Here is a 24,838-nt window from a genome sequence, read left to right on the forward strand (position 1 = left end):
GCCGTCCCGCCGAGAAAAGGGAACTGGGCGCGGAGCAGAGGAAGCGGCCCGCTCCCGCTCCTGCTCCCGCGCCGCCCTTTTCCTCCGCGCGGGGCCGGGCCGGGAGCGCCGCGGGCCATGGCCGGGCTGCGGACGCTGCTGCTGCTGGGCTGCGCGCTGACCGCCGCCCGCGCCTTCAACTTGGACGCCGAGCGGCCGGCCGTGTACTCGGGCGCCGAGGGCAGCTATTTCGGCTTCGCCGTGGACTTCTTCGCTCCCGATCCCTCCTCGTAAGTGTGCGGTCCCTCGGCCCCACGGTCTTTGAGCGGGTCTGGAGCGCATCTTCGCGCGGCTCCGCTGCCCGGCAGCCGTCCCGTCTGCGCTCGCCTGTGTCGCGACATCTCCTCTATCTTAATCCCGCGGAGCGCGTTATTAAAAGCAAATATGTTCTATTTGCGTTCCTCCCTTTATTTTAAGGCGGCATCTGCGGCTGCCGAGCGGCCGGCAGCGGCGCGGGGCGGGCTCGTTCCTTCCTTCTCCCGTTGGAATCGCCCTTTTGCCTTTTCGCGTTTCTTTGATGGTAACTGTTGAGCCCCGGGTGGGTGAGCGTAGTCTGGGGCTTTGTTCGTTTGCAACTTGAAACGCGAACGTCTTAGATAGCCTGAGAGACTTCCTCCGTGTCTTTGAGAGAAGCCTTTCTCCGTGACTTTAGCTATGGGTAGAAGTTACTTTGTATCTGGTCGGCTTCCCCTGCTGCCTTTTAGGTCAAACCTCTTAGTGAAACCGAGTCGCTCCGCAGCTTTTACAGCAGCCGGCCCGGCGCAGTCAGATCGGTGCCCTGGGAAGCAGGCCGGGACGCTCCGTGCGCGGGGTCCTCGATGCCTCCGGCCGCAGGCAGCGGTGCCGCGGATCTCTGAGCTGCGGGAGGGGATGCTCGGCCGTGCTGAGCCTGGGTGGCTGTGGTGGGCGTTTGGTGGGGGCTGAGTCCCGCACACCTGGCAGGAGTGAGTCCCCTTACACGCTGCTCTGAACCTGTGCTTAGAACCTCTTCGTTACAGGACAGAGCTAAAAGGCAGCTGAGTTCGAGTAATTCAAGTCCAATTAAGCTGTTTGGATCGCCTAGTGGTACGGCAGAGTTAACAGCTCTCAAAAGCTCAAGCTGTTGTTTTTTAGCTGCAGGCAGCAGTGTGAAGCACGTTGAGGAGTCTTGTATGAAAAACGTACTCCGTGAGTTGGTGGCAGTCTTTTATCCGGGTGCTTTTTGTTTCCTGACTCAGGATGTAAGCGCAGTTCCAAGTGGCTGAAGGTGTGACTTACAAAGTAAAAGAGGCCTTGCATACACAGAAGCACTAATTTCTGTAGTCTGTCGTTCCCATGTATGAGTGTATTTCAAAACCTGATGGCCTTTATCAGCACGTGGCAAAGCACTGGAAAGAGAGGATTCCTCTAAGCACAGCTATGGAAACCTGACTGCAGAGGCTGCGAATGCATTCCCAGTGTTGTCTGCAGCATTATGCTGGGGTGGCTGGTGCCCTGTGTAGGGGATGAGTAGTGCCACAGCACAGCTGGTGTATGCTTATGGAAACAGAAATCTCCATCAGTTGCTCTCTTTACCAAAGTATGTGGAGTACAGTCTTCTTTGTGGATGGTCACTGGTCTTATAATTTGCCAATAGTGTTGCAAATTGCTCAAGTCTACTGGTTTGGTTTCTGATTATAGAAATGTTTGGTTTTTGTTTTTGTTTTTTGCTTTGGGAAAAGAGGTGACTGAATCTTTGTGGAGTTCCACTGCAAGTCTTTAATTGGTGACCACCTTAATATAGCCCATCATGGTGATTGTGTTATGAAAGAAAGGTTAAAATGAGTGTGACTTATTTTTTTAACGCAAATATTTAGTTTGGAGGGCTTCTCAAAACTAATGAACTAAGAGTGAAGAGGGAGGCAAGTTACCACTTGTTTAATTGATTGTATTTATAATAATTAAAATATTTCTTCACTTGGCATTAGGAATGTTTATTTTTAGACCTTTCTGTTATGCCCAGACAGAACATTTAAGTCCATTAAAGCATCTCAAATACTTTCTCTTGAAAACTAGTCTGTGAATGCCATTAGGGGAACCAATGGATTGTGGGAAGTCTGGCTTTTCTACCAAGTCCTTACCAGGGAATTTTGAAGGTTCTGCAAATTAAGTGGAGTTGAAAAATAACCTCATTTGTTGGTATTCATATGAGTTGAGCTTTGGTAAGGTTCTCAGAACTAAAATGAAGTCTGAAGGATAACAATCAACCAGAACAAGTCTGCCAAAGTTTGGATCTATCTACTAGGAGACTTACTCTCCAACGAGCTTATTTGGCTATGCCTATTTCAAAACCAGCTGCCCTATCTGATACGAGATAACATTGCCTGCGAGTGGAAGACTTCTCTCTTTGACAGTCTAAATGAAAGTAGCGCAACAGAGCAGATTCTGATAAAAGGAAGCATTTAGTTCCACATCTTTGCTTCTTCTGTATGTCACTGCCTCTGCTTCAAATGGGCTTCCTAAGAAAAGTGCTGATGAGTCGCGTGTCTGAGAGCTGTGAGAGTTCCTGGGAGAACTTAATAGCCTTGTTTGGTCTGGCTTTGCATTCCATCTGTTTCTTACTCTGCAGCTTCTGCATTTTAACACTTGCACGAACCCAGTACCATAGCAGTTCCTGCGCAGAGTGCACCTCACTTACATAAGCAGGCATTTGTACAGTGACCCATCTTAATAAGAAAATGATTATTTTGTAATGAATTTCAGTGGGGATTCATAAATGCGCAGGTCTGTGGCTGTCAGTGACTTGGGTGCTTGGTGATTGCTTTTAGCAGAGGGTTGGCTGATGCTCACTGCCTCCTGAGCGCTGCTGTTCTGTGTGTACATCACTGAATGCTGACCAACTTCCGTGAATTACTCTTACATACAGCATTAACTAGAAATGATGCCAGGCAATTTCTTTGTTAAGTTACAGAAATACGCGGCTACTTCTTCTGTGGTGTCAATGCAGATTTTTCTGAAAGGGGGAGAAAAGAATATAAGAGGTGTTTATCTCATTTAAATACCCTTTCAAGCAAGTCAGAATATGTCATTCTTCATCTTCTTTCGTCTCTTAAGTCAAAATTAGTTTGCCTGCTTTTGCTTGCGGAAAGGAGGGAGCCAAGCCCGGTATCAATTCCTCTGACACCTGAAGTAGTTTTAGCTTTAAACTTAATGCAAAAGCTTTATCCATTCAAATGCATGAACTGTTAGCATGTCATGAAGTAGCAGTGTCTGTGCCTGAAGTTTTGAGACTTTTATTTCTTCATTTTACTGCAGGATATTTCTTCTGGTGGGAGCTCCAAAAGCAAACACCTCCCAGCACAATGTGGTAGAAGGGGGCCAGGTGCTGCAATGTAACTGGAATTCCAACAGGAACTGCCAGCCCATCATCTTCGACTCCACAGGTAATGTGCGGTTTGCTGCAGGGGAAGGGGCTCTGCCGTGTTCCTGGGCATATAGGGATTGCTATTATCCTTATTTCATAGCAGAGTAAGTGGTGTATGAGGAAATACTCAGAAGCTTAGTCTGAAACTGGGAATATAAGCTTTAGACTGTGGAAAAAACACCTTTTCTTACTTTTCTTCTTGGGTGTAGCTTTGTAACGTGTGACATTCCTAATAGGAGTTCTCAGGATGCCTCAGGTCAGAGGCATTGCTTACCCATCTCTGAAGTGTATCAGAGCTGAGCAGCAGCAACGCTGACATAAAACATCTCACTCAGCCCTCATGCTCTAGTACACACACTGATTGCCACAAGCTGTGGCAGGTCATGTGAGAATGCACCAGAGTGCTTCTCTGCTTGCGCCATTCAGTGCTGAGTCCTGTTTTCAGCAGCCTGTTTCAGGCCAGTGGAAAAACCTGTGTGTGTCCTGCGAATGCATTAGCGAGACCTGCCTGGTATGGAGGAGGAAACACCTGTGCTTTGAAGTCTGGTAGGGTATAATTCATTTTAGCCTTTGCTGCTGTGATTTGTCAGTCCAAAAGCTGTAAAGTTTATTCAGCTTTTGTAGATCAGGCACAAATGCACTGAGGAGACTTTTTGCTCAATCCCATTGTCAAGATATAGCACAGAATGCTGCTGATGTTGAGAGTTCTCAGATGTGTTTATATATATTTCTGAAAACTGACATGTTATCAGCTTCTTGCACGTAAAATGCACAAACAGAAGAGATGCAAATAGTGATGCACGCAAAATGCAAGCTGGTATCTGTCTGCAGCAGCCTACAGAAAGCTTTCTTTCAGATGACTAAGAGATTTTTTTTTTTTTTTTAAAGAATAATTTGTCTCAAATATATCTCTAAATAATATTCTCCAGTAATATAATAGCTGAAGTGCATCTCTTAGGGAAAGATGAGTCTCTTGGGTTAGGTTCCAGATGCGTCCTCAAATGAGAACTGCTGTGGACTCACCCATAAGCCAAGCACAATAAACAGATACAAAGGCCTCACTGCTTTGCTTGATGGCTGTGCTTAAGATATATGCTACTGAGCAAATGAGCAGCATTTTGCTTATAATCTACCATTTAGGTAATGGACAAGGTAATCGTTTGAGTTGTAGCAGTAGAACAAGCAGGTCATAGTGGCTTAAGAGGATTCATGACAGGCATGTTTTAACTCATTCCAGCCTTGTGGCAGTGAAGTGGGAAATAATGCATTTGTCAATTATTCTCTGGGTGAAAAGGGCAATTGTATTTCAGTGTAATAAAATAATCAATGCTCTGAAACAAAATAAATTGTCTCTTTCTTTGTCTGTAACACAATGGTTGATTTCCTACATTAGAATGACAAAATCTAATGCCAGCACAGTGCAGTCCTTCACTCCTGCTTGCCTGTAACTCACAGTGTAGCACTGGGAGTCAGGGGAGGCTTATGATGCTACTCACAGGAAAAAAGCAGCTGAAGATAATGTGACCATTAATGTACAGTGCTAATGGGAAGGGGTTTTTTATAGATAGCTAAATGCAGTCTCTGCAAGGACTCAAGCTCATCCATCACTCCTTCAATATTTGTGTATTGCGGTTTGTAATTGCAGAGGCATTGCTTAGCTCTGGAAACACAAAGCAGATCTATTTTAGATTATTTAGCTGTTTTGTTAATAGGGAAAGTAGCACACCTTCTGTGTAATTCATTAGCTGGGTTTCTTCAGAGTTCTCTAATTGCTTACAGCTAGTGAGAAACCTGCCCTTTGAAACTAACGCGGGCGTTCGTATACATGGCTTCTCTGCATCTCTGTCCTCCTGTCTATGGCTGCACAAGGTCTGCACAAGGACTGGCATGATCAGAACTGCCCGCTGTAAGGCATGGCCCTGCTCGTGCCTCCTGGCCCCTGTGCCAGATGGCACAGCCAGCAGGCCTGGGCCAGACCGAGTCACCGCATCGCATGCACAGCATGATAGAAGAGGCCGTGTCCCTGCTAGCAGTGCAGCCCAGCAAAAAGCAAGTCTTTGAAAAGAGCAAGTCATATTCTGCATGAGGTTTTCTATGCCCACTGACCTTCAGGTTGTATCACAAGTAGTGGATGATAGAGGTAAAGCAAGGGAGGCGCTTTTTTCCCCTCCTCATTTTCTTTTCCTTGTAAATTTGTACCTTATTTTTATTTGTACTTTATTAATATTTATCTCAAGCTGTGATATCTTTTTTTTTTTTTCTGCGTCTGTACGAAGGCTACACTGAGCTCAGTTGCATATCAGTGCTTGAATAGAAATGGGTTTTATTTTCTGTCACTTGCTTTTGGTGATGTGGTTCTTAGCACAGCAGTTTGGACACTTACAGCTGTTGTATTTGTCCTATGGTATGTAGCTGTAGCAAGAAGGTACTGCATCTTTGATATTGATCTCTGAAGGGTTTCTTCAAGTGTTTGCTTTCTGCTAGCCGTGCTGGTCACCCACCCTCAGCTCTTCTGGGGAACAGCAGTAACTAGTTGAGCTGATGCTTAGTCAGCTAAGTCCCTACTCCTGCAGTCTTGCTTGTTTTCCTCCTTCCTGTGCGTAACTACTTTTAGGGGAGATAGCTGGGTGCCTCACAGGAGGAGTCCATTCATGGAGCTTATCTATTTCTCATGCTGAAAATGAGTCAATATACATATATGTATGTTTTCATCTGAATATGTAACAGAAAATTCCTTGTTAAAAATATATTATGATTTTTAAGCTGCTGGGCAGAAAAAGTTCTTCTTTTGCTGTTGTACGTAGGATGTTTTCTCACTTGAAGGAGCGATAGAGTTGTGAAGGGGATGGAGGATCTCCTTTGCCTAGGTGTCCCAGAACTCCCTGCACGGTGAGAGTATGTTCCACATGTGTGCGTGTGTTTCTGTGTGCACATTACACTAATTGCTTTTGACATTCTGGTATACATGGTGGCTTTGGAAGGCAAAATATTTATATCACACATTAACACTTCCCAAATGTAAAGATGCTTCGCTGTGGGGCTTCTGAGAGTTTTAGCACTGACATCAGTTGGCTTTGATTTAACGTCGTTATGACTATGTGAAAATTGCATAACAAATGTGTGGTAGAACATGCCCCCAGATTCGAGGTACATATGGCTGTGCTTCATGTGTTTTTGTGTATGTAGCCAGAATGTTGGAATACTTTTTTTCTCTTTGGAAGGGCAATATTATTGGACAAACATTTCAGGCACATTTTTTACACTTAGAAGTAAGATTAAAAAGAAACCAACCACTCAGGCAAGCTTCCTCACACGTACGAGTTTGTTCATCTGATGGAAAACTGAAATATGATTCAGTGCCTGTGTCTCTAACAGGTTATCCTGCTGCTAGAAATGGACCTTGCTAAAAAGTGTTGAATAAGAACTGAACTTCTTTGCCTGGTTCCGGTTTTTCTTGCTGATTCAGTAGCTAAACATGCCACTGTCACAAAACTGAAGTTTCTTGTCATTGTGTTCTTCTGTATATTGACTTCTTACTGCATTTGCCACAGTTTCATCACAAATTCAATTGTACTGTTATGTAAAGTAATTGTTTGTTTTTTTTTTTTTCCTTCTGTCTTTGTCAACTTTCAGAGTTTCAATGTGTAGGAGATTGTATTTCTTCAGAATGAGCAGCTGGTATTAACTTATTAAGGTAGCATATCATTCAAATTTGCCACAGTTTTGTCTAACAAATGATATTATGAGATCATTTTCTTTGCTAGGTGTTACATATTTTACACTCACATTTCACATCTGTTATTTGGTTGGTGAGTTTTTTTTTTTAATTATTTCTTTTAATTTGTATTTTATTCCTATTTAGCTGAGGCATTCTTAGTATGATTAATTTTGCAGGGCGTGTGAGTCCTAGTGCTAATTCTCTACAGAACTGACTGGAGAGGTGGTTCCTCTCTTTTAAATTTGATTTCATCTTTTTACTTAGCAGCTCTTCTCAGGAAAATGCATGTTCCTGGTGGGTTCACTGCAAAAGGAATGCACTTAATATAACAGTCCTCTTTTCTATTACTGACCAGTTCTGAGAAGTCCAAACCCACTTGTTTTAAAGATGCACCTCTCTGCCTTCCCACAGTCTTGGTTGGGGCTTTGGCCAAGCTGGACTGGTGGGAGGCATCCGTGCTCATGGTAGGAGGTTGGAACTGGGGTCTTTAGGGTCCCCTTCTACCCACACTGTTCTGTGATTATTTGTCGAAGGATTTTAGAGAGTGGGTGCATTCTGAATTTTTGTTCTGACAAAAGAATTCTTCAGAGACCCATGTAACCAGCTGGAATTAATGGAACTGTACACGTGTGAGCAATATGTAGCAAATTAATGTAAACCAAATGAGTTTCCTATGTACTTACTATCCAAAAGGAAACAGTCTTCTTCATAATTTTATTTTATTTCTGTCTTGGAGCCCTAGCTCTGTATCTGTCAAGAATATTGGGAACTGATTTGGTAGAAGTAGCACTTCTTCATACTCCCATGTCTTTTAATAAAATACTAACAAAATAGTTTTGTGATGATGTTAAGTTTTTAATCAGAGCTATAACTGGGAGATGTACTGGCTCCAGAACAGGATGCTTGAAAGTGCAGCTCGTTATGGCAGCATAAAGAAGAAGTGCGGTGCTCAGACTGTTTCAAGAGCTCCAGCGTAGAATAATCTGATGAAATGCAGAAATGCAGACAGTTCTACAAACTGTTACAAAGGAAAATATGCTCATCGAGCAACTTTGAACCTCTATGCTAATGAGTTACAGATTTCTTGAACAGATTTTGTTTTTAGTACAGACAGCACTGGCTGCTCAGATAATGCATTGTTGTGCTCTTCTGATATGCTTGGCATAACAGTTTGATGCAATGCTTAATTTTCATTCCTTGTTTTGGTGGAAAGCTTTTCCTATTGTTGTGTTAAATCTCAAAATGCAAGATTAGGGAGTCTTACAGAAATGGTTGAATGCTTAAAACAAAGAGCATCCCCAGTGCTGAAGTCCTGTTCAGCTCTGTGTGGTGTGCTCTTACTGCTTTGGAGAAATGACTTCAAGTAGCCTCTGCCCGCCTCCAGTTTTGCCCTTTGACAGTTGTTTTGTTCTCCCTCTCTACAGCTTTCCATGTTTTTGACACACCGGAGTTGTTTCAAATGAATGACTTTGTCTTAATTATTTTTGGATGAAATTCTCTGAAAACTGTTTATTTTGACCAATGCTAAAAGATGGGGGGAAAAAAGCTTTTGAGAAGGAAAATTAGAGTAAAACCTCCCGATTCTTCCTTATGTTCCCAACTTGTGTGTTGGTTTTTTTTGGTTTTTTTTTTTTTTTTTTTTTTTTTTTTTTTTTTTTCCCCATTCTGTTTCTTTCCATTCCCAAGTGGGTGATTGTAGACAATAGGAGTCTTTGTGCACAAGCTTAAACCACCAGTTTGGCATAGCTGTATCTATCTGTGACCTATTTAGTTTGAAGTGGATATTTTAACTGCCTGGTGCAGCTTTATTCTGTAGTATTGCACAGTTTAAGATCTGCTGATGTAGGGAAGTTATGAGTTGCGTGGGTGTCATGAGCTTGTATTTTGAGGTTTTGATCATCTGCACAAATGAGTCAGTTATTCACAACAACTTCTTTTCCACCTGTGGAATAAGTGGGAAAGAATAAAGAACTAGGGGATAGGTAACTATCCTGTGGAAATAGCATGCCTTTGCAAATACTTTTCATTTGTAGGACATTGGTTCAGTGGATTAAGGTGCACTTTGTGCAGGAATTTCACTATTGATTTAGTCAAAAGCAAACCAATAAATCTTGTGAAGAACATTCATTTGTAGTAGAATGGACTGATTTTATCTTGCTGCATCTATGATTACATCAGCCTCATTGAAGTTCAGTTGTTATCCTTATCATGTGCTGGGATGACTAAAGTCAGCCTTGGGCTTTGAGTACCTCTGTGAATACAAAAGAGGGAGGTAGAATATATAAAACCTCCTCTGCTGGTTATTACAGCTGAGGGTGGAAAAATGCTCATGCTTTCATGATTAGGTAGACTCCTGAATGAATGCTGTTGGCTCTGTGTTTGGGTAGCTGGATCCCAACTGTATGACAAGCTGGGAAAAAAAAAAAAAAAAGGCTCTTACTTATAGTAGGCAAAGGTAAAGATCCCGTTGTTCCAGCTCTGCCCAGAGAGAGAAACAGGATTCATAGCATAGGAGAGGGAAGGGGAGTAGTGGGAATCTCTGTGTTCCTCTGTATCCTGAGCCAGTATCAAAGCACTGTTGCTAAACCCTGTGAGTCATCAGCTACCTCACGGCATCGGGACTTTCAGGTGAAGTTAAACTTGGACTTGCTCCTTCTTGCCTGCAACTAGGGGTGAAATCTCTGAGGTTTTAGATGTCAGATAGCTGGCTTTCTGCTGTGTCAAATTCTGGCTTATGATAATAGTACGCTGGTATGTTTTATAAGGTTTTTCTTCTGGCTAGCTGTATTGTGTTTCCTTTTACCTAGGACTGGCAGCATCTTTTACTTTGGGTTTGTTACAAAGAAGTTTATTTTGACAGAAATATGGTGAATTGGGTGGCTATTTAAGGTTCACAACTTCGTTAGTGCTTATAGCATGCTGATACTGAGCCAGGCTTCTTCAGTTCACTGCTTCTTGTCTCACGGTTGTCTCAGTTCAGACTGGCACTCCAGAGCAAGAGTAAATGGATGAGTGCAGTTCTGTCGTTACTATACAAAAACCAGAGAGGCTACAAGTTAGAGACAGCTCCTGTCACTTTATAGTAATATCTTTATAACTGGTAACTTTTGCATTGGGAAATAGAAGGCAGCAGCTACCCAAAGCTGCTAGCCAAAAGCAAATCAGTTTTAAAAAGCTTGTGATCTTTTTATTTTCTTTTGGAAGATGATTTAGACTATTAATTCTAGTTAGCATCCCTTCACGTTGTTTTTCACAAATTGTAATCACATGTATTGAAGTTCACAATTTAGAATCTTATGTAATCTAGTGAAGTGATGATGCTCCTCTGTCCAGGAGCACTCATGTGTGGAATTTTCCTGACCTTGACCATCACTGCCATCTCACACCCCCTCCCAAGGAGGGAATTTTATGAGACAAAGCACTGTTGGCTTGCCATGGCAGCCTTTTATCCATATTGAAAAAGACATGTGAAATCATCATATGATGTCTACTACAATGGGAAGGAGCAAAGGGAAAAACCACAGCATAAGTTGTCTTCTCAGATACAACCCTACAGTCAAATGACACAGTCTTGGAATTAATGAGCCATGATGGAGGAGTCCCTGGAATGGCTGTGTTTTAATCTAAAAAAATAGCTTTTGTAGAAGAAATTGGAAGTTTAAAAAAAAAAAAAAAAAAAAAAAAGTCAGAATCCAATTTGTATTAGTTGGCATATTTGCTTGAATGCCTGGTTTACATTATGCAGCACTGGTGTGAAGGCACTAATAAGGCTTTCTTCAGATACTCCAAAGGACATGAGAAATAGAAGCAAAACATTAGTGGCTATGACAACTGTCACAGCAGTAAAGGCAACTATGTTACATCAAAACACTGGCTTGGATTTATAAATCCCTGTATGTCTAAATCCTATCTGTATTAGTTTGCTTTGTTTAAAGCAGCTCCTGTTTTTAACAGAGGGAGGCTTTTTTTCTCAGCTCTCTTCCCTCTCCCTTCTCTCCTCCCCACTGAAAACTTTTGCAATGATAAAACAATAACAAAACCAGGCCCTTGATTTCTACTAATACTCAAACATCAAAGTCCGTCTCAATGTCAGTTAGCTTCACAGTAAAGCTAATAAACCTTATTTAACTTTGATTTGCTCCAATGAAGACTCACGTGTTCTTTGTTTGTTTTCCCCAGTCAAGAACAGAAACCCAAATGGTTTCTTATTCAAAGCAAGGGAATTTTTGATGGCAAGGTGTTTTCTGGATTTCCTCATAAAATTAGTATTTCTTTGGGAAAACTAAAGCTGGGAGAAAGAATCATAATCTACTTCGCTGTGGTTTGCTTCCTATGGGGAATTTTTAGGGGAAGTGGGTGGACAAATAAAAGTAACTTTTCCTCTTTAAGGAGAGTTAAGAGTAGGCCTGTATTTTAACATTCACAGTTTATGTCAAAAGTCTGTGCCTCCAAATTATTTTTCATTTGATTTAGATTTTTTAATTTCACTTAATTTAGGTTTTTTTCCACTAGATTTTAGATTTTTGTGTTCTAACAAACTTAGGCCCAGCTGAACATTCTTCTCTTTGGAAAGAATGCCTTCGCTTAGTGAAGCACTGAATACAGGATAAACTCACTCTGAGGCATTTTATCCTTGAATCAGGTGTTTTATATTATGTGCACGGGCACTGACATTAGCTAAGGTGTCTAATGGAGCAGTTTTTACTGTATGTGCTATGGATTTTTTTTTAGTTTTTCTTTTATATGAACTTCCAGGTGTTTTTTTTTTTTTTTTTAATCTTTCAGAGATCACGATGCTGGCTTCTGATGTCATGTTCACTTGAAACATAATTGACTTGGGGTTGTGCCAGCTTCTGTATCTCAAAGCCTTGTTGCTCATCTTTCAGTTTTATTTTGATGACAGTTTTCTAATATTATCCTTAATGTAAAGCAGAATTACGGCCTTTTAAATACTGTAGAAAAAAATGTCTTCACTGAAAGCCTGAAGAGGAAGAGTTGTTTATTGCTGCCATCCTGGATGTTGCCTCTTCCTCGGTGTGGGCAGCCCTGGAGCTTCTGTAGCTCAGGAATACAATGGGAAAAGGCGGAGAGCTGTTGTTCTGGCAGCGTGTGCTGGATGAACAATTGCTTCCCATCTTTCCAGTGCTATCACCATAGTCTGTGGATGGATGGCACCACTAAGCAATAATCTGTCTTTTTTTATCGCCTCATTATGTCTTAGCTGATGCATTCAACTGAAACTGGAGGGAAATAAATTCCTTTATGTGTACAGTAAAATCAGCTTGCTGATAACCCTCTATGGCGGCTTACCTGCTATTCTGACAAGGTCATTACTTCTACTTATTGTCTAGTGCTTGAAGCTTACAGTGGAAGTCTCTATATCCTCCACTTTTTTATAAGATTTAGGATAGGATTCCACTTTACAGTATAAAACTGTTATACTACTTTCCATTGTAGTCATAAATAGGTAGTGCTGCATAAATATCCAAGAGCAGACAAAGGCATAAAACTCCATAAAGTAATTGTTCCCAACAAGATTAATGTTCTTCAAAGCATAGTGCTTTGTTTGGCAAGTAAAACTGAGAGGTGGCTTTGTATTTGAGAGTAGCTAGACAAACAGAGGGTAGGAGCCAGATCTGTCTTTAGGCTGTGTAACCTTGGGTGTGGTGTTAGAATGAGAATAAACCCAGTTTAAACCAATAATGCTGCCAGAAAGCATTTAGATCCCAGTCCTGGCCCTGTATCCCTGCCTTCTCCCCAGGAGGTCAGCACTGCCTCCCTCTCCTTGCAGTTAGCAGGGTTTGGCCCTGATCTACCTACTTTTTTTCTATAGGGCTCCTTCTGTGTATGTGGCCGGAAGGGAGTAGGGCTATGACAAAGGTTGGCAGCAGGAACGTATGGATAGCATCACATGGAAACTTCTACTCCTTCTGGGAGCAGCTGCATCCTTTAGCAAAACTGTCCATATTTTTTCATGAGTTAAAGGCGAGGAAAGAGTAAGATACAGCAAAACAGAGACTTTCGATGTGTGCTCAAGACATTTCGTATTTGAAAATAGTTTGTGCAGTCTTTAGGTCTTTTTTTTTGTGAGGAGGTGACATGCAGACCTTCAAACTACATTTGTCTGAGCATCTTGTGACAGTATACAGTGTGTGTATATTTGTGCAGATATGCTTATTCATCAGGCCCTCCCTGTCTAGAGCACCTTTTCAGTGAGAAAGTGAAGGAGAGGAGGACAGAAGGTTTTCTCCTTTTCTCTTCATCTTCTCATTACCTTTGAAATTAGGAAAAAAAGAAAACACGACACAATAGTTCTCTGTGATGTTATGTGCTTGGCCCTGACTTCTGTGTAGTTCTGATAATAGAGCAAAATGAGAGTAGTCCAGGTCTTGGCTTGTTTTGGCCGATTGAAGATAAGAACTACTCTTACTGTACTTTTCGTGGGATTTTCCTAATGGAAGTGACACAGTCTCTCAAGACAAAGCATGCCTTCTGAGGTGTCTGACTTGCAAGGAAGTTGTGATTCAAGCGGTCACAGGTCTCGAGCACTAGAACTTCTGATTCATTACAAGGTTGGGCTTGGGGTTCCCCTCCGGTCTGTGGAAGTGATGTAGGGCTGGTGAACTCTTGGAATCTTTGGCTTTTAGGCACTGCAAACCAGCAATTTGGGCAACGTTTTAAAAAATAATAACAATTCAGAGTGTTACAATCATTTTCTCAAGAGGCTGGGAAAGTTTCTACTTTTTCCATTGAAAGCACATAAGAAATATGAAACATTTTAAAGACTTGTTATATTCGTAACAGTGCAAAATACCTCTCGCTAAGTTGCACCTACCAAACTTCTTCACTGAACAGAGTAAACTGAAATTATTCCTCTCTATGAGCAAATTCATTACCATTGTTATTACTGTCTGCCTCACAACTTGTAAGAATGCTGTTTGCTGCCTTTGTGTGCTGCAGTCACATTCAGAATAGACATGTTAACACTCAATAGAGTAGTAGATGAATTTCTGTCCTGACTCCAGCCAATGGGAAGATTAACGTAACTTTATCAGGTTAATGTTTCTTCTAGAAGCACATTCTTAGCTTTGGCATTGATTCTTGACCAGTGCTGTAATCTGACTTGAAAATCAAATATCTGAAGTATGAGATATTTACTGTGTTCCTGTCAAAGATTCTCTAACTGTTGCGTGCTTACAATACTAAAAATAGCTGCATTTTGCTTAGATTGTAAAAATAAATATCAATAAGTCATTTTTAAATCTTATTTTGCTAGAAGGATGATGTCTTCCAGTGTTACTGTTTTCTGTTTTTTTCTGGGTGTGGCAAAATCAGTGACTTAACATTTTAAATTATTACTTTAACAGTTCACCATGAAATTATGCTTCTTCCTCATTTTCTTTGTAGGCAACAGAGATTTTGCTCCTGATGATCCACTGGAATTTAAGTCTCATCAGTGGTTTGGAGCATCTGTGAGATCCAAAAATGATAAAATTTTGGTAAGTTTTTGTTGCTTTTCAGATGCTTCAGTACTGCTGTATTGTAGTAGAAAAGATACAGAAGGATCTTAATGACTCAGAATTTAAATAATACTTCACTAATCAGCTTGATTTGTCTTTTTTTCTTAAAGTATTTATAGACAAAGGTTGTAGCAATTTTCTCTGGCTTTGAGAAAATTAGTAGAATTCATTTTCTGAAGTTAAAAAATGTGTTTTGAATTCTTCAAGAACTCCTTACAAATGTTGCTTGAAGAAAATATTATTTCTAAATTTTTGGTTTTAAGTCAGCTCTTTCTAAAGATATAAATATTTCAGCTAGAACAAAATCTCCAATAATCCATGGTGCATCTGTCAAAATGTCTTTGGTTTCTAATCTGTTAAAAAAATAAAAAATAAGGCAATTCCATAGTGTTAGTCCTTCTAGTCCGCACCTCGCAGCATTTTGAAAAGGAGTTTTTTTTTCTCACTGCTGTCTTCTTCCTTAGGCTTGTGCCCCATTGTATCACTGGAGAACTGAAACAAAACAAGAGCGAGAGCCTGTGGGAACTTGTTACCTGCTCACTGGATCCAAATCTGTGGAATATGCACCATGCAGGTCAAGTAAGTGATTTGTGTGCTTGTGTTAGGAATTTTTCTTGTTACATTCTGTGTATATCTGAAGAAAGAAGTTTTACAGGTATTTCCCCCTTATAGCAATTTGAAATAAACTAAACTACATTTAGGTATCTGGATTCTTCTCCAACTGATGATCAGGGTCCAGACCTTATTTCTCTACTGTAGGTCAGAGAAAAGTCTTTGATTCAAATGTAATTGGAACCAGAAGATGCCAGACTTCTTATTGACCACTTCACTAGCAATGGTTCTCACGTTGAAACTAAACCCTTTTTTCTTCCTCTCGAGATGTGGATGTTCCTCTGTAGCCAGTGCAGTAATCATTATAATATTTCACTTAATGCTCTTCACAGCTGTCTGATTGGCATAACATTAGGACAGCACATCTGGCACTTGACGACCATCTCTAGACATTTCTGAAGCTTAATTATTCATGCAGCTTAAAGAAAAAGCTCACTTGCACAAAATTGTGCAGAGGAAGCTTCAGATTTCCATGAATGTGTATATACATGATGACACAGTTTTAATTACATTCACTGTTCAATGCTGAGTCTTACTCTCCAAATGCTTTGCATCCTTACTGTGTAGTTGAGTTGGTATACAGTTCAAAAGCTTATAACCCTATTTTTCTTTCTCTTTTTTTTTTTTTTTTTTTCCTACTATGCAAGTCTAAAGGTTGAGCACTTGCATAAAGTTTTGTTTTTATTTTTTTTTTCCCCAAGTCATTAGTAAAAGGCAGGGTTGAAATCCATTGTGGTCCAACAGGAAAAGAGGTTAATTAAGAATGTATGAACTTCAGTTAGTCACGATACTAGATGAGGGTCTGCATTTCTGTTCTGGAGCTATATAGTCATAAGATCAAGCCAGCTGTAGATGAGTCTCAGTGTGTGTGGGGATTTTTTCAGCCAGGTATGCAACTTTTCTTTTAAGCAATACTTCAAATATCCTGTCGTTATTTACATTTCAATTTTGATTTTTTTCCGTAAGAAAAGCAAACCTTGTTCTATATTTTCCATGGTTTCCTGAATAAAACAAGGAATGTCTTTTTCTTGATAGTTTAAGATTAAATCCAGAAGAAATATGCAGTTGCTGCTTATTTAGACTGAAATAGGCTGGAAAGTATGCTAAGGTTAGAGTACATGTTAGGCCAGCCCTGAACGTATTACAGAATTTGATGGTGATTTGTTTGTAAAGAGAAAATACTAATTCAAGAGAAATAAGTTTACAAACTTCAAGGTCAGGAGTGCAATGTTACCTAGAAAGATGTTGGGAAGAATCCACAAAACAACCTGATTTACTACTTTGATCTTTGATTTTCTTTTTTTTTCCTTCTGTATCTGTTCTTTAGCCACTATTGATGCAGATGGGCAAGGATTTTGTCAAGGTGGATTTAGTATTGACTTTACAAAGGTATGTGATTGTTACTTAGCTCCTGTTACTCAGCAGATGGTTCCAATTTAACAACCACCCTGATACAGACCGCGTACAAGCAGAGACACTATGAAACTACATGTAAACCACCATTCCTGGTCGAGCCGGGGAGAGAAAGCAAACAATAAACTCCTCGTAAACTAACAACAATCCCTTCAAATCGTTCCAGTAGTGTAAACATGTTTCTCCCTAAGCCTTCATAACAGCTCACTTAGCACTTCTAGGAGTCATGTCAAAAATAAATAATCCAGTTTTCCAGCCTCATGCTATGAAGCCCTGCTGCAGCTAGTACTCAGGTAAAATGTCTTCAGACCCTTTTTTCTGGAAGGACTAGTGCATGGCTAATGGTACTTGTTGAGGAAAAGTAACTCACTGCTGAAAGGAACTTGTAGACAGCATTCTTGTGAATGGAGCTTTGTTTTTCTCAGTGACTAGGAGAAATAGACTTTTTTTGCCCTCTTTATTATATTTTTTTTCTATAGTATATTCTCCTTTCCTTTAATATACCTGTATTTTAAATTCAGAATAACTTCTTAAATCTGCTCACAATAAAATTGTGCCTAAATCTCAGAACTAACAATAGTTCTTCTATCATCATTTTTTTTATCACTTAAATTGTTTAGCATTATCTGGGCCTGGTAAGACCCATTTGCGATGTGGCAATCGTTTGGGTTTTTCAAACCTTATATTGCATAATACTCCTTCATTCTTTGCCTGAAGACACCCTTGTTTCTGCTCCACAGACTGTGTAAATACTGGCCTAGAAGTATTCATTTATTTTGCCTGTACCCTTCAGGACTACTGTGCAGACTCTAGCTCCTGTTAAAACAAATGCTGGGCTCCACTAGCTGAGTTGGCAAGACTGGTGTCTCCAAATCTCTGACCTATTTTGTTCTGAGAGGTGAATGTGGGAGTTTTTAGATGAAAATGAGGATAAGTGGCTTAGTTATGTAGCAAAGCCAATGGCCTGATTGAGTAAAGTACTTATGGAGCAAATTCCCAGCACTGGGATAGCTAATGTGGTTCAAGTTGCTTAAAATGGTTTGTGGACTGCATTTCTACTAAGGAATATGGATTAGCGGAATTACATTACAGCTTTTCTGAATTACTAACAAGAAGTTGTAGAAAAAAGAGGGGCAGAAGATGAGTCTAGTTTTGTGTACTGGCCAAAAATCATATTGGTTTGTAGCAATCTTTATACTCTCCCCCAAATATATTTGTTGCCTTACTTGGATATGAAGTTCTACTAAAACAAAAAGCAAAATGACGCTGATAATTTTAGATGGATGATATAGAGAAGCAAGTCACTGAAGTGATATTGTAGTTTATCTTAGTGTTCTACAGTGTATACATTTTTAATTAGGATTAATCAATCATTCCTTCAAAAAATGTGAAGGGTGGAGTGGGGGGGGTCAGTGAAGCTGCAACTTATTTACGTGTGGTTTATTTACATGCAATGTATTTGCATGTGGTTATTTGGTTCCCATGAATACAGGACGTGTTCTCTTGGTCTCTAGAAATAATTAATTTGAAGATTACCTTCCCTCCCCCTTTTTACTTTTTCCCCCAAGGGAGACAGAGTCCTGCTTGGAGGACCTGGCAGTTTTTACTGGCAAGGTAAGATACATTGTTTAAGTTACAGAATAGGATGACCTCTTCAATTTTCTTAACATCTTTTCATTCGTATTCTGTAAATGTGGGCTTCAGTGAGTACTTGTTTGCTGGGTCTTGCAGTATTCACCTGCAGCCCTCAGTTTGGAAGATGGTTGTTACAACCAGGGCAGAATTGCCAACATCTGTTGCCTTCATTTTATAATGTAAATACCAAAATATTTAAAAGATTTTCTGTATAATGCCAGGCAACACGTAGGCTTGGCATCACAAGAGACTTCTTTCTAGTTCTATGTTCAAAACTCCAAACCAAATGAAATGATTGAAATTCAGCTGCAGACAGAATACGATATACGTTATGTACCTATATTCATCTTATTGCTTTCTGGCAAAGATTCAAATTCATCTGTTAGAACTATTTATTCTCTTCTGTTACTACCGAAGAAAAATCTCAGCTCTGAATAGAAGATAGCAATAGCATACTTCTGAAAACTATTCTTTTACCCCACGTTCTGAGATGCTGGAAGAGTAGTTGTCCCTGTGCTGCATACACATCTGGAAATGTGAAGTCAGTGCTCTCCTGGAAAAAAATGTCTTGCAATACAATCTAATTTTAAACTCAAAGAAAGGAATGTGATGAAGTCACCATCTAGTGGCTAGTGAAATGAGAACAGGAAGAAGGCAGTAAAGCACTAGCTTGTTAATAGCTTGTTTACTGCCATACTAAGCTCTTATTCTATGGAATTGACACAAGAGCAGGATGACTCAGCTCTGAAATAGCACAAGCATATGCTTACTTTTACCTAACTGAGCAGTCTCGTTCAAGTCCTGCCTTACATACAGGAGTGGCTTCTATTTTCAGTGAAAACACGTCATGAGCTTTTGATTAAATATGTGCATAAATGTTTGCTGCAGTAGGATCCGGATTTCCATTTTTATCCTTTCTGCTGTTGCTGCTGTTGGCTGTTTTCTGATCAGTATTATGGAAGAGCTGCTGCTTTATAAGCAAGTATCTCATAAATCTGTCTTGTTTACTGTATGTGTGCACATGTGTTTTAAGCTGTTTTCTGCACCTTTAGGCCAGCTCATTTCTGATCGAGTGACAGAGATTGTGGCTAAATATGACTCCAAAGTCTACAGTACAAAATATGACGACCAGTTAGCAACCAGACCTGCTAGTGCTGCTTTTGATGACAGCTACTTGGGTATGTAGTTTGAAAGGGAGGTAAATCTTGCTGTACTTAAACAATCAAACAAAACAAACACGAAAGCTCTTGTGCTATTCATAGTCTTTCTATTAAGTTGTAGACCACAGTATTAATTTAAATTTTGGCAGATAAGAAGAGAGCCAAAAATGCTGTAATGCCTGTATGAAAGAAGCTTAGTTACCTTGCCATAATCTTGACTCAAAAAGCAGCTGATCACAAAATAAACGGGACTATTTCTGTACATTTTGGTGCTCTGTAATTTAGGCCTAATACAACTTATCAGGTATGATATTTACCTGGCAAGTTACTCACGTAGCTATTTATTTTAGAAAAGTAGTTGTTTCTAAATAACATATCAAAACGAAGCAAAAATGGGACAGAATCATGTTTGTAAAGAACGCTAATGAGAAGCTTGCCTTTGACAAGTAGTAAGTTCCCATTTAGCTTTACCGATGTCAAACTGCATTCAGAAAAATATTAAGGGTGAATGTGGACATTTCCCAGGTATTCATTCTAAATAACTGCCTGACACACTTCTCATCGTAAAACACCTGGTATACAAAGTTTGTTAAATTCACCCACTGAATTTGTCTTCTCACGCAGAAGCTGATGAGTTACAGTCTGCTTGTGTAACTGTTCATCATCTAATCTACTGAGAGGCAAAAAATTGTTTCATTATATTTCAATGTGAAGCAAGAGACTTGTGCGTCAAGACTTGTGAAACGTTTAGAGAGGTGAAAGGCTTAAAAATATTCCTGAAGTGATTTACTGATTTTTCTCTTAATCAGGTTATTCCGTGGCTGTTGGAGACTTCAGTGGTGATGGCATAGAAGGTAAGATTGTTGTTTCAGTAAAAAATCAGTAAAAAATGGTAATTCACTGTGCAGGACTTTCAAATAAGTGGTGTAGAACAAATGATAAAGTGCAAGGGAAAACGTATAAAGCACTAGGAATGAGCTACCCTGTACAAAAGAAGGCATTCTGCTTTGGAAACTGAATGTTATATGGGTGTCTTGTTTTGTATTTCAGACTTTGTATCAGGAGTCCCCAGAGCAGCAAGAACTCTAGGCATGGTAGGAAATTTGAAGCAGTTAATTTCACAATAAATGAAAAGATTAAAGTTGTTGCTTTGCCATAATGTGTTTTTTCTCACGTGCAGGTGTCCATCTACAATGGGAAAAACATGTCCTCCATGTACAACTTCACTGGAGAGCAGGTATGTTCCTTCAGTGTGGTAGGTGAAAGGGAGGCTGTTTTTAACGAGAAATGATACGTTAAGAAACTATTTTGGGTACTAGATTATGTAAAATTCCCTATATTAGCTTCAGTGCCAAAAAAATGTTTACATGTGTAGGAATTGTAAGTTCTGCCGGTTCCTGTTTTATGGTACTGTTCTTCTTGTTTGATGGTACTATTCTTGTTTTATGGAACAGGCTCTCCAGGGGAGTGGTGGAGTCACCGCCTCTGGAGTTTTTCAAGAAAAGGGTAGATATGCTGCTTATGGACATGGCTTGGTAGGCACGGGGGTGATGGGCTGATGTTTGGATTAGATGATCTTGGTCTTTTCCAACCTTAATGGTTCTATGATTCTTAGACACTTAACGCCACTTAGAAAAACAATCTTAACTGGGTAGAGCAAATGCTGCCTATTTTGATAACTGAGAAGGAGTACTGGATCATGAAAGGCAGAATGGGGAAGGTAACTCACAAGTTGACCTTCTAACAGAGCACTGAAGACAAAAATGAGATTTTTTTTTTTTTTTTACGGTATATATAATCATCTCCCTAATATCATTCTAAAAAGCTTTGCACAAGCTTTCTTGTGTGTTTATGTCATTAGAACTCAAAAACTTGTTTTGAATTTTGTTTTCCAGATGGCTGCCTATTTTGGGTATTCAGTGGCTGCCACAGATATCAATGGGGACGAGTAAGTGGGCTCCTTTTCCCCCTTTCCACCCAATATTTCTGGAAAGATTTAAAAACAAACAAAAAATGCTTATAATAGGCTTTTTTATCTTGTTTAACTGGGTTAATTGTATCTGTACAATAGACTTTTTCACTAGACTTCAACATTTTGTCAAGTGCAGATTCGTTTTTTATATACTTACAAAAATGCATGTGTATTCACATGCTTTAAATGCGTTAAATTGTTTGTTATATCGCTTCCTTTGCCATAAATATTTGCCTTCTGTTGCAATTCAATGATGGGAAACTTTCATGTTAACACTGGCTTGAGTGCTGAATTATTCCTGCTAACGGATACTTGAGAGAATGAAATTGGATTTTCATGCTGTTATTAAAAGAACCTTATCCCTCTTTGGTTCAGTTACACAGATTTGTTTATTGGAGCCCCACTCTTTATGGATCGAGGTTCTGATGGGAAACTTCAAGAGGTCGGCCAAGTTTCCATTTGTCTTCAAAGAGCCTCTGGAGGGTTTCAGATCGCAAAGCTGAATGGTTTTGAGATATTTGCAAGATTTGGCAGTGCTATTGCACCCCTGGGTGATCTAGACCAGGATGGCTTTAATGGTAGGACATCATTTTTTGACCAGAATTTTAAGTTTATAGATTAAATCTAGACAACATGAAGTTTGGATTCTGCATGCAAACATTAAGAATTCTAACCATGAGTGAATGTTGGACACTAAGGTCTAGACTCCTTTCGATGCTTGTATGCTACTCCCAAGAATGCTAACAGGAGTTACATGTATGCATCGAGCAGAGACTATACCATTTAAACTACAGCATGGATTATTTTAGTTGTTATGCTGGTAGTGTATTTCTTTCTAGGTGATAAGTACAGTAGATATTTTGGTTAAGTATCTTAGTCTCCACTGTAATTTGTTTGGACATCCTCAATACAATTTACCTGTTTCCATTGCTTAAAGCCAATCTTTCTCTCCAGAAACACAAAGATCACTGGAGAATGTTTCCAAGAGTTGGTTAAAACTGTTTCAATAGAAAAGATTTTCCTGAGAAAAGTCTAGATTTTAAAATATATATATTTTAATTGAAAAGTCTGCTGAAAATGTTTTGTGACAACTACAGCCAACTGCACCAAGAGCTGGGTTTCCTGAGTGTAAGTGTGGACTCTGACCAAAAGTGTGGAATCCCAAGCCTTTGGCCAGTGCTTCTTGTAACTTTGACTTGGGCATGGACAACAAACAAACAGCCAATAGTTATATAGTTTTGGGTCAGAGGCTTTCAGGGTCCTAGGAGAACACGTTTCATAAATAAATATTTGTTTTAGCATTTTACTTAGCAATTTACATAATAAACTTAGCCATTATTGGATAAAAATCTGATTTTAGGCCGAGTATGAGCATGCTAACTTCAGAATCCTTTTGCAATGTGCCAGTTTGGTACCACGTGTATGGTAGCTCGAAATACTTTATGCCATTTAATATGATAAAGTTAATACTTAAATTTTTTTAGTCAGTGGTAGTATAGAGAATTAGTGCAAGGACTCAATATCACTGCACCTATTCATGAAAGACAATGGAAAGGTTACAGCTAAGAAAAAAAACCAAAAACTGTTCACTTGATTAGATGATCCAGACAATGCTTTCATTCCATCATATTTCAGTCTGAAATACGTATAGGTGAGAAAATCGTAGCGAAAATCTTCCTTGTTGTACATGTAGTTATTATGCCATTATTAGATCTACTTTATTCATTTTTTGTTCTGTTCCACTTTGGGAGTGCTAATTAAAATGCTTTTCATCACAGTATGGTTCAAGATTGAAATTTCTATTGTTTGTGTAAAGTTTGTAAAGATGAGTTTTAAAATATGAAATGGTAAGGTATTTTTTCTCTTCAGAAATGTTTTCAAAATCAGGAAAAGAATGGGGACTCATTTCATTACTCTCTGTATCTTGTTAAGTATTTAAACACTTGCATGTTAAGCAAAACTTTGAACCTGCTGGGGAAACATTTACTTTAGGTCACCAGTATGCTCTAAAGCTGCTTTTAGAGGTATTATTTCCTGTGGAGTCTGATTAGCATTTTATTTATTACTGTTTATTGTTAACTGTTAAGTGCTGACAAACATATTAAACTTAAAAAATGTAATTGACGTAACTGAAGATTCTCCATAAAGTAAATGGCCAAGCCCTGATACCAGTAGATTGGAATTCAATATTTAACATTTGTTTAGGCTGATTTCAGAGTCTTCCACAACTATTAAGATACCACACCCTTTGGAGGAACATGAGCATGTTAATGAAATGGACAAATAGTTCTACTTACTTTTTTGATTTGTCTCCAGCAGTGACTAATTTTGGGTGTTAAATAAACTCAAAACTATCCCAAATCCATCTGATCCATCTGTGAGTTAGTGAAGTGCATAAGTATTTGCAGAACTGTTCCTCTTACTCTCCACACCCAAATAAAAGTCTGGTATGCTCTTGCTAACTTTTTAGGATATCCTAGCATACAATTTAAAAAAAAAAAAATAAAAAAAATATAAAAAAAAAAGTTTTTTAAAGACTTGTTACATTCTGTTCCTGTTGATATAGATCAAAATCACAAGATCAGAAATTACAGATCATCAGCATAAATATTAAAGATGTTAAAGATTGTTCTTTTGTTTTACAGATATTGCAGTAGCTGCACCATACGGTGGAGAGGACAAGAGAGGACTTGTCTATATCTACAATGGAAGAGCAACTGGTTTGAATGCAGTTCCATCTCAGATTCTTGAAGGGCAGTGGGCTGCTCGTACTATGCCACCCAGCTTTGGGTACTCACTGAAAGGAGCCACAGACGTGGACAAAAATGGATATCCAGGTCCTTGGCTCTACATGTCACTTTAGATTAATAGCAGCCCTACCTCTAACTAACAGCCTATTAATATATATATATAAAAGTGTATTATTTCCCTTTTCTCTCCTTTTTTCTTAGACTTGATTGTTGGAGCCTTTGGTGTTGACACAGCTGTTTTGTATAGGTGTGTATTCCTCTGTGCTTTTACAAAAGCAAAAGTAAATAAAGAAGGAAAGCTCACTGGCATTTGTTAGTTACAAAACAAAGCAAGATTAGTGAAGTCTGAAATTCTGCCATTCTGTCTTCTGGACTACTGAAGATAGGAGAGGAGGAAAAGGTTATACTGCTGTTTTTACTGGAGAAATTTGTAATCTCATTATTTATCCTTCTCAATGTATCTGTTGTTACGAGACAATTCAAAATTGTCTTTAAAGCTTTCTGACTGACGGTTTTCTGGATTCTAAGAAAGAGGTTGCTGCTAGCTATTACGCTGTGCAGTCCCGGTATTCTCCCCAAGACTTGGTCATTTGGGGAAAATAGCATATTTGTCTGTGTTGAAAATAGGAAGGACTTT

The 24,838-nt window shown here is 39.4% G+C and overlaps 1 protein-coding gene across 2 annotated transcripts in view; it reads left to right on the forward strand.

The window, feature by feature from the left end:
* The first annotated feature begins 117 nt into the window (after positions 1 to 117).
* The window catches only part of ITGAV (integrin subunit alpha V), a 44,414-nt gene continuing 19,693 nt past the window's right edge, over positions 118 to 24,838 (forward strand). For both annotated transcript variants that reach the window (XM_042822351.1, XM_042822352.1), the window contains exons 1-14: positions 118 to 269; positions 3,313 to 3,440; positions 14,547 to 14,638; positions 15,124 to 15,238; positions 16,599 to 16,660; positions 18,253 to 18,298; positions 19,372 to 19,497; positions 20,289 to 20,333; positions 20,530 to 20,573; positions 20,660 to 20,716; positions 21,375 to 21,427; positions 21,827 to 22,029; positions 24,097 to 24,288; positions 24,403 to 24,448. In XM_042822351.1, the coding sequence (XP_042678285.1) occupies positions 118 to 269; positions 3,313 to 3,440; positions 14,547 to 14,638; positions 15,124 to 15,238; positions 16,599 to 16,660; positions 18,253 to 18,298; positions 19,372 to 19,497; positions 20,289 to 20,333; positions 20,530 to 20,573; positions 20,660 to 20,716; positions 21,375 to 21,427; positions 21,827 to 22,029; positions 24,097 to 24,288; positions 24,403 to 24,448 (1,361 nt within the window). The remainder of the gene's footprint in view (positions 270 to 3,312; positions 3,441 to 14,546; positions 14,639 to 15,123; positions 15,239 to 16,598; positions 16,661 to 18,252; positions 18,299 to 19,371; positions 19,498 to 20,288; positions 20,334 to 20,529; positions 20,574 to 20,659; positions 20,717 to 21,374; positions 21,428 to 21,826; positions 22,030 to 24,096; positions 24,289 to 24,402; positions 24,449 to 24,838) is intronic.

Source organism: Centrocercus urophasianus, unplaced genomic scaffold, assembly GCF_019232065.1.
Source record: "Centrocercus urophasianus isolate 14NV4802_14NV808 unplaced genomic scaffold, USGS_Curo_1.0 seq_20, whole genome shotgun sequence".
NCBI classification, from domain to species: domain Eukaryota; kingdom Metazoa; phylum Chordata; class Aves; order Galliformes; family Phasianidae; genus Centrocercus; species Centrocercus urophasianus.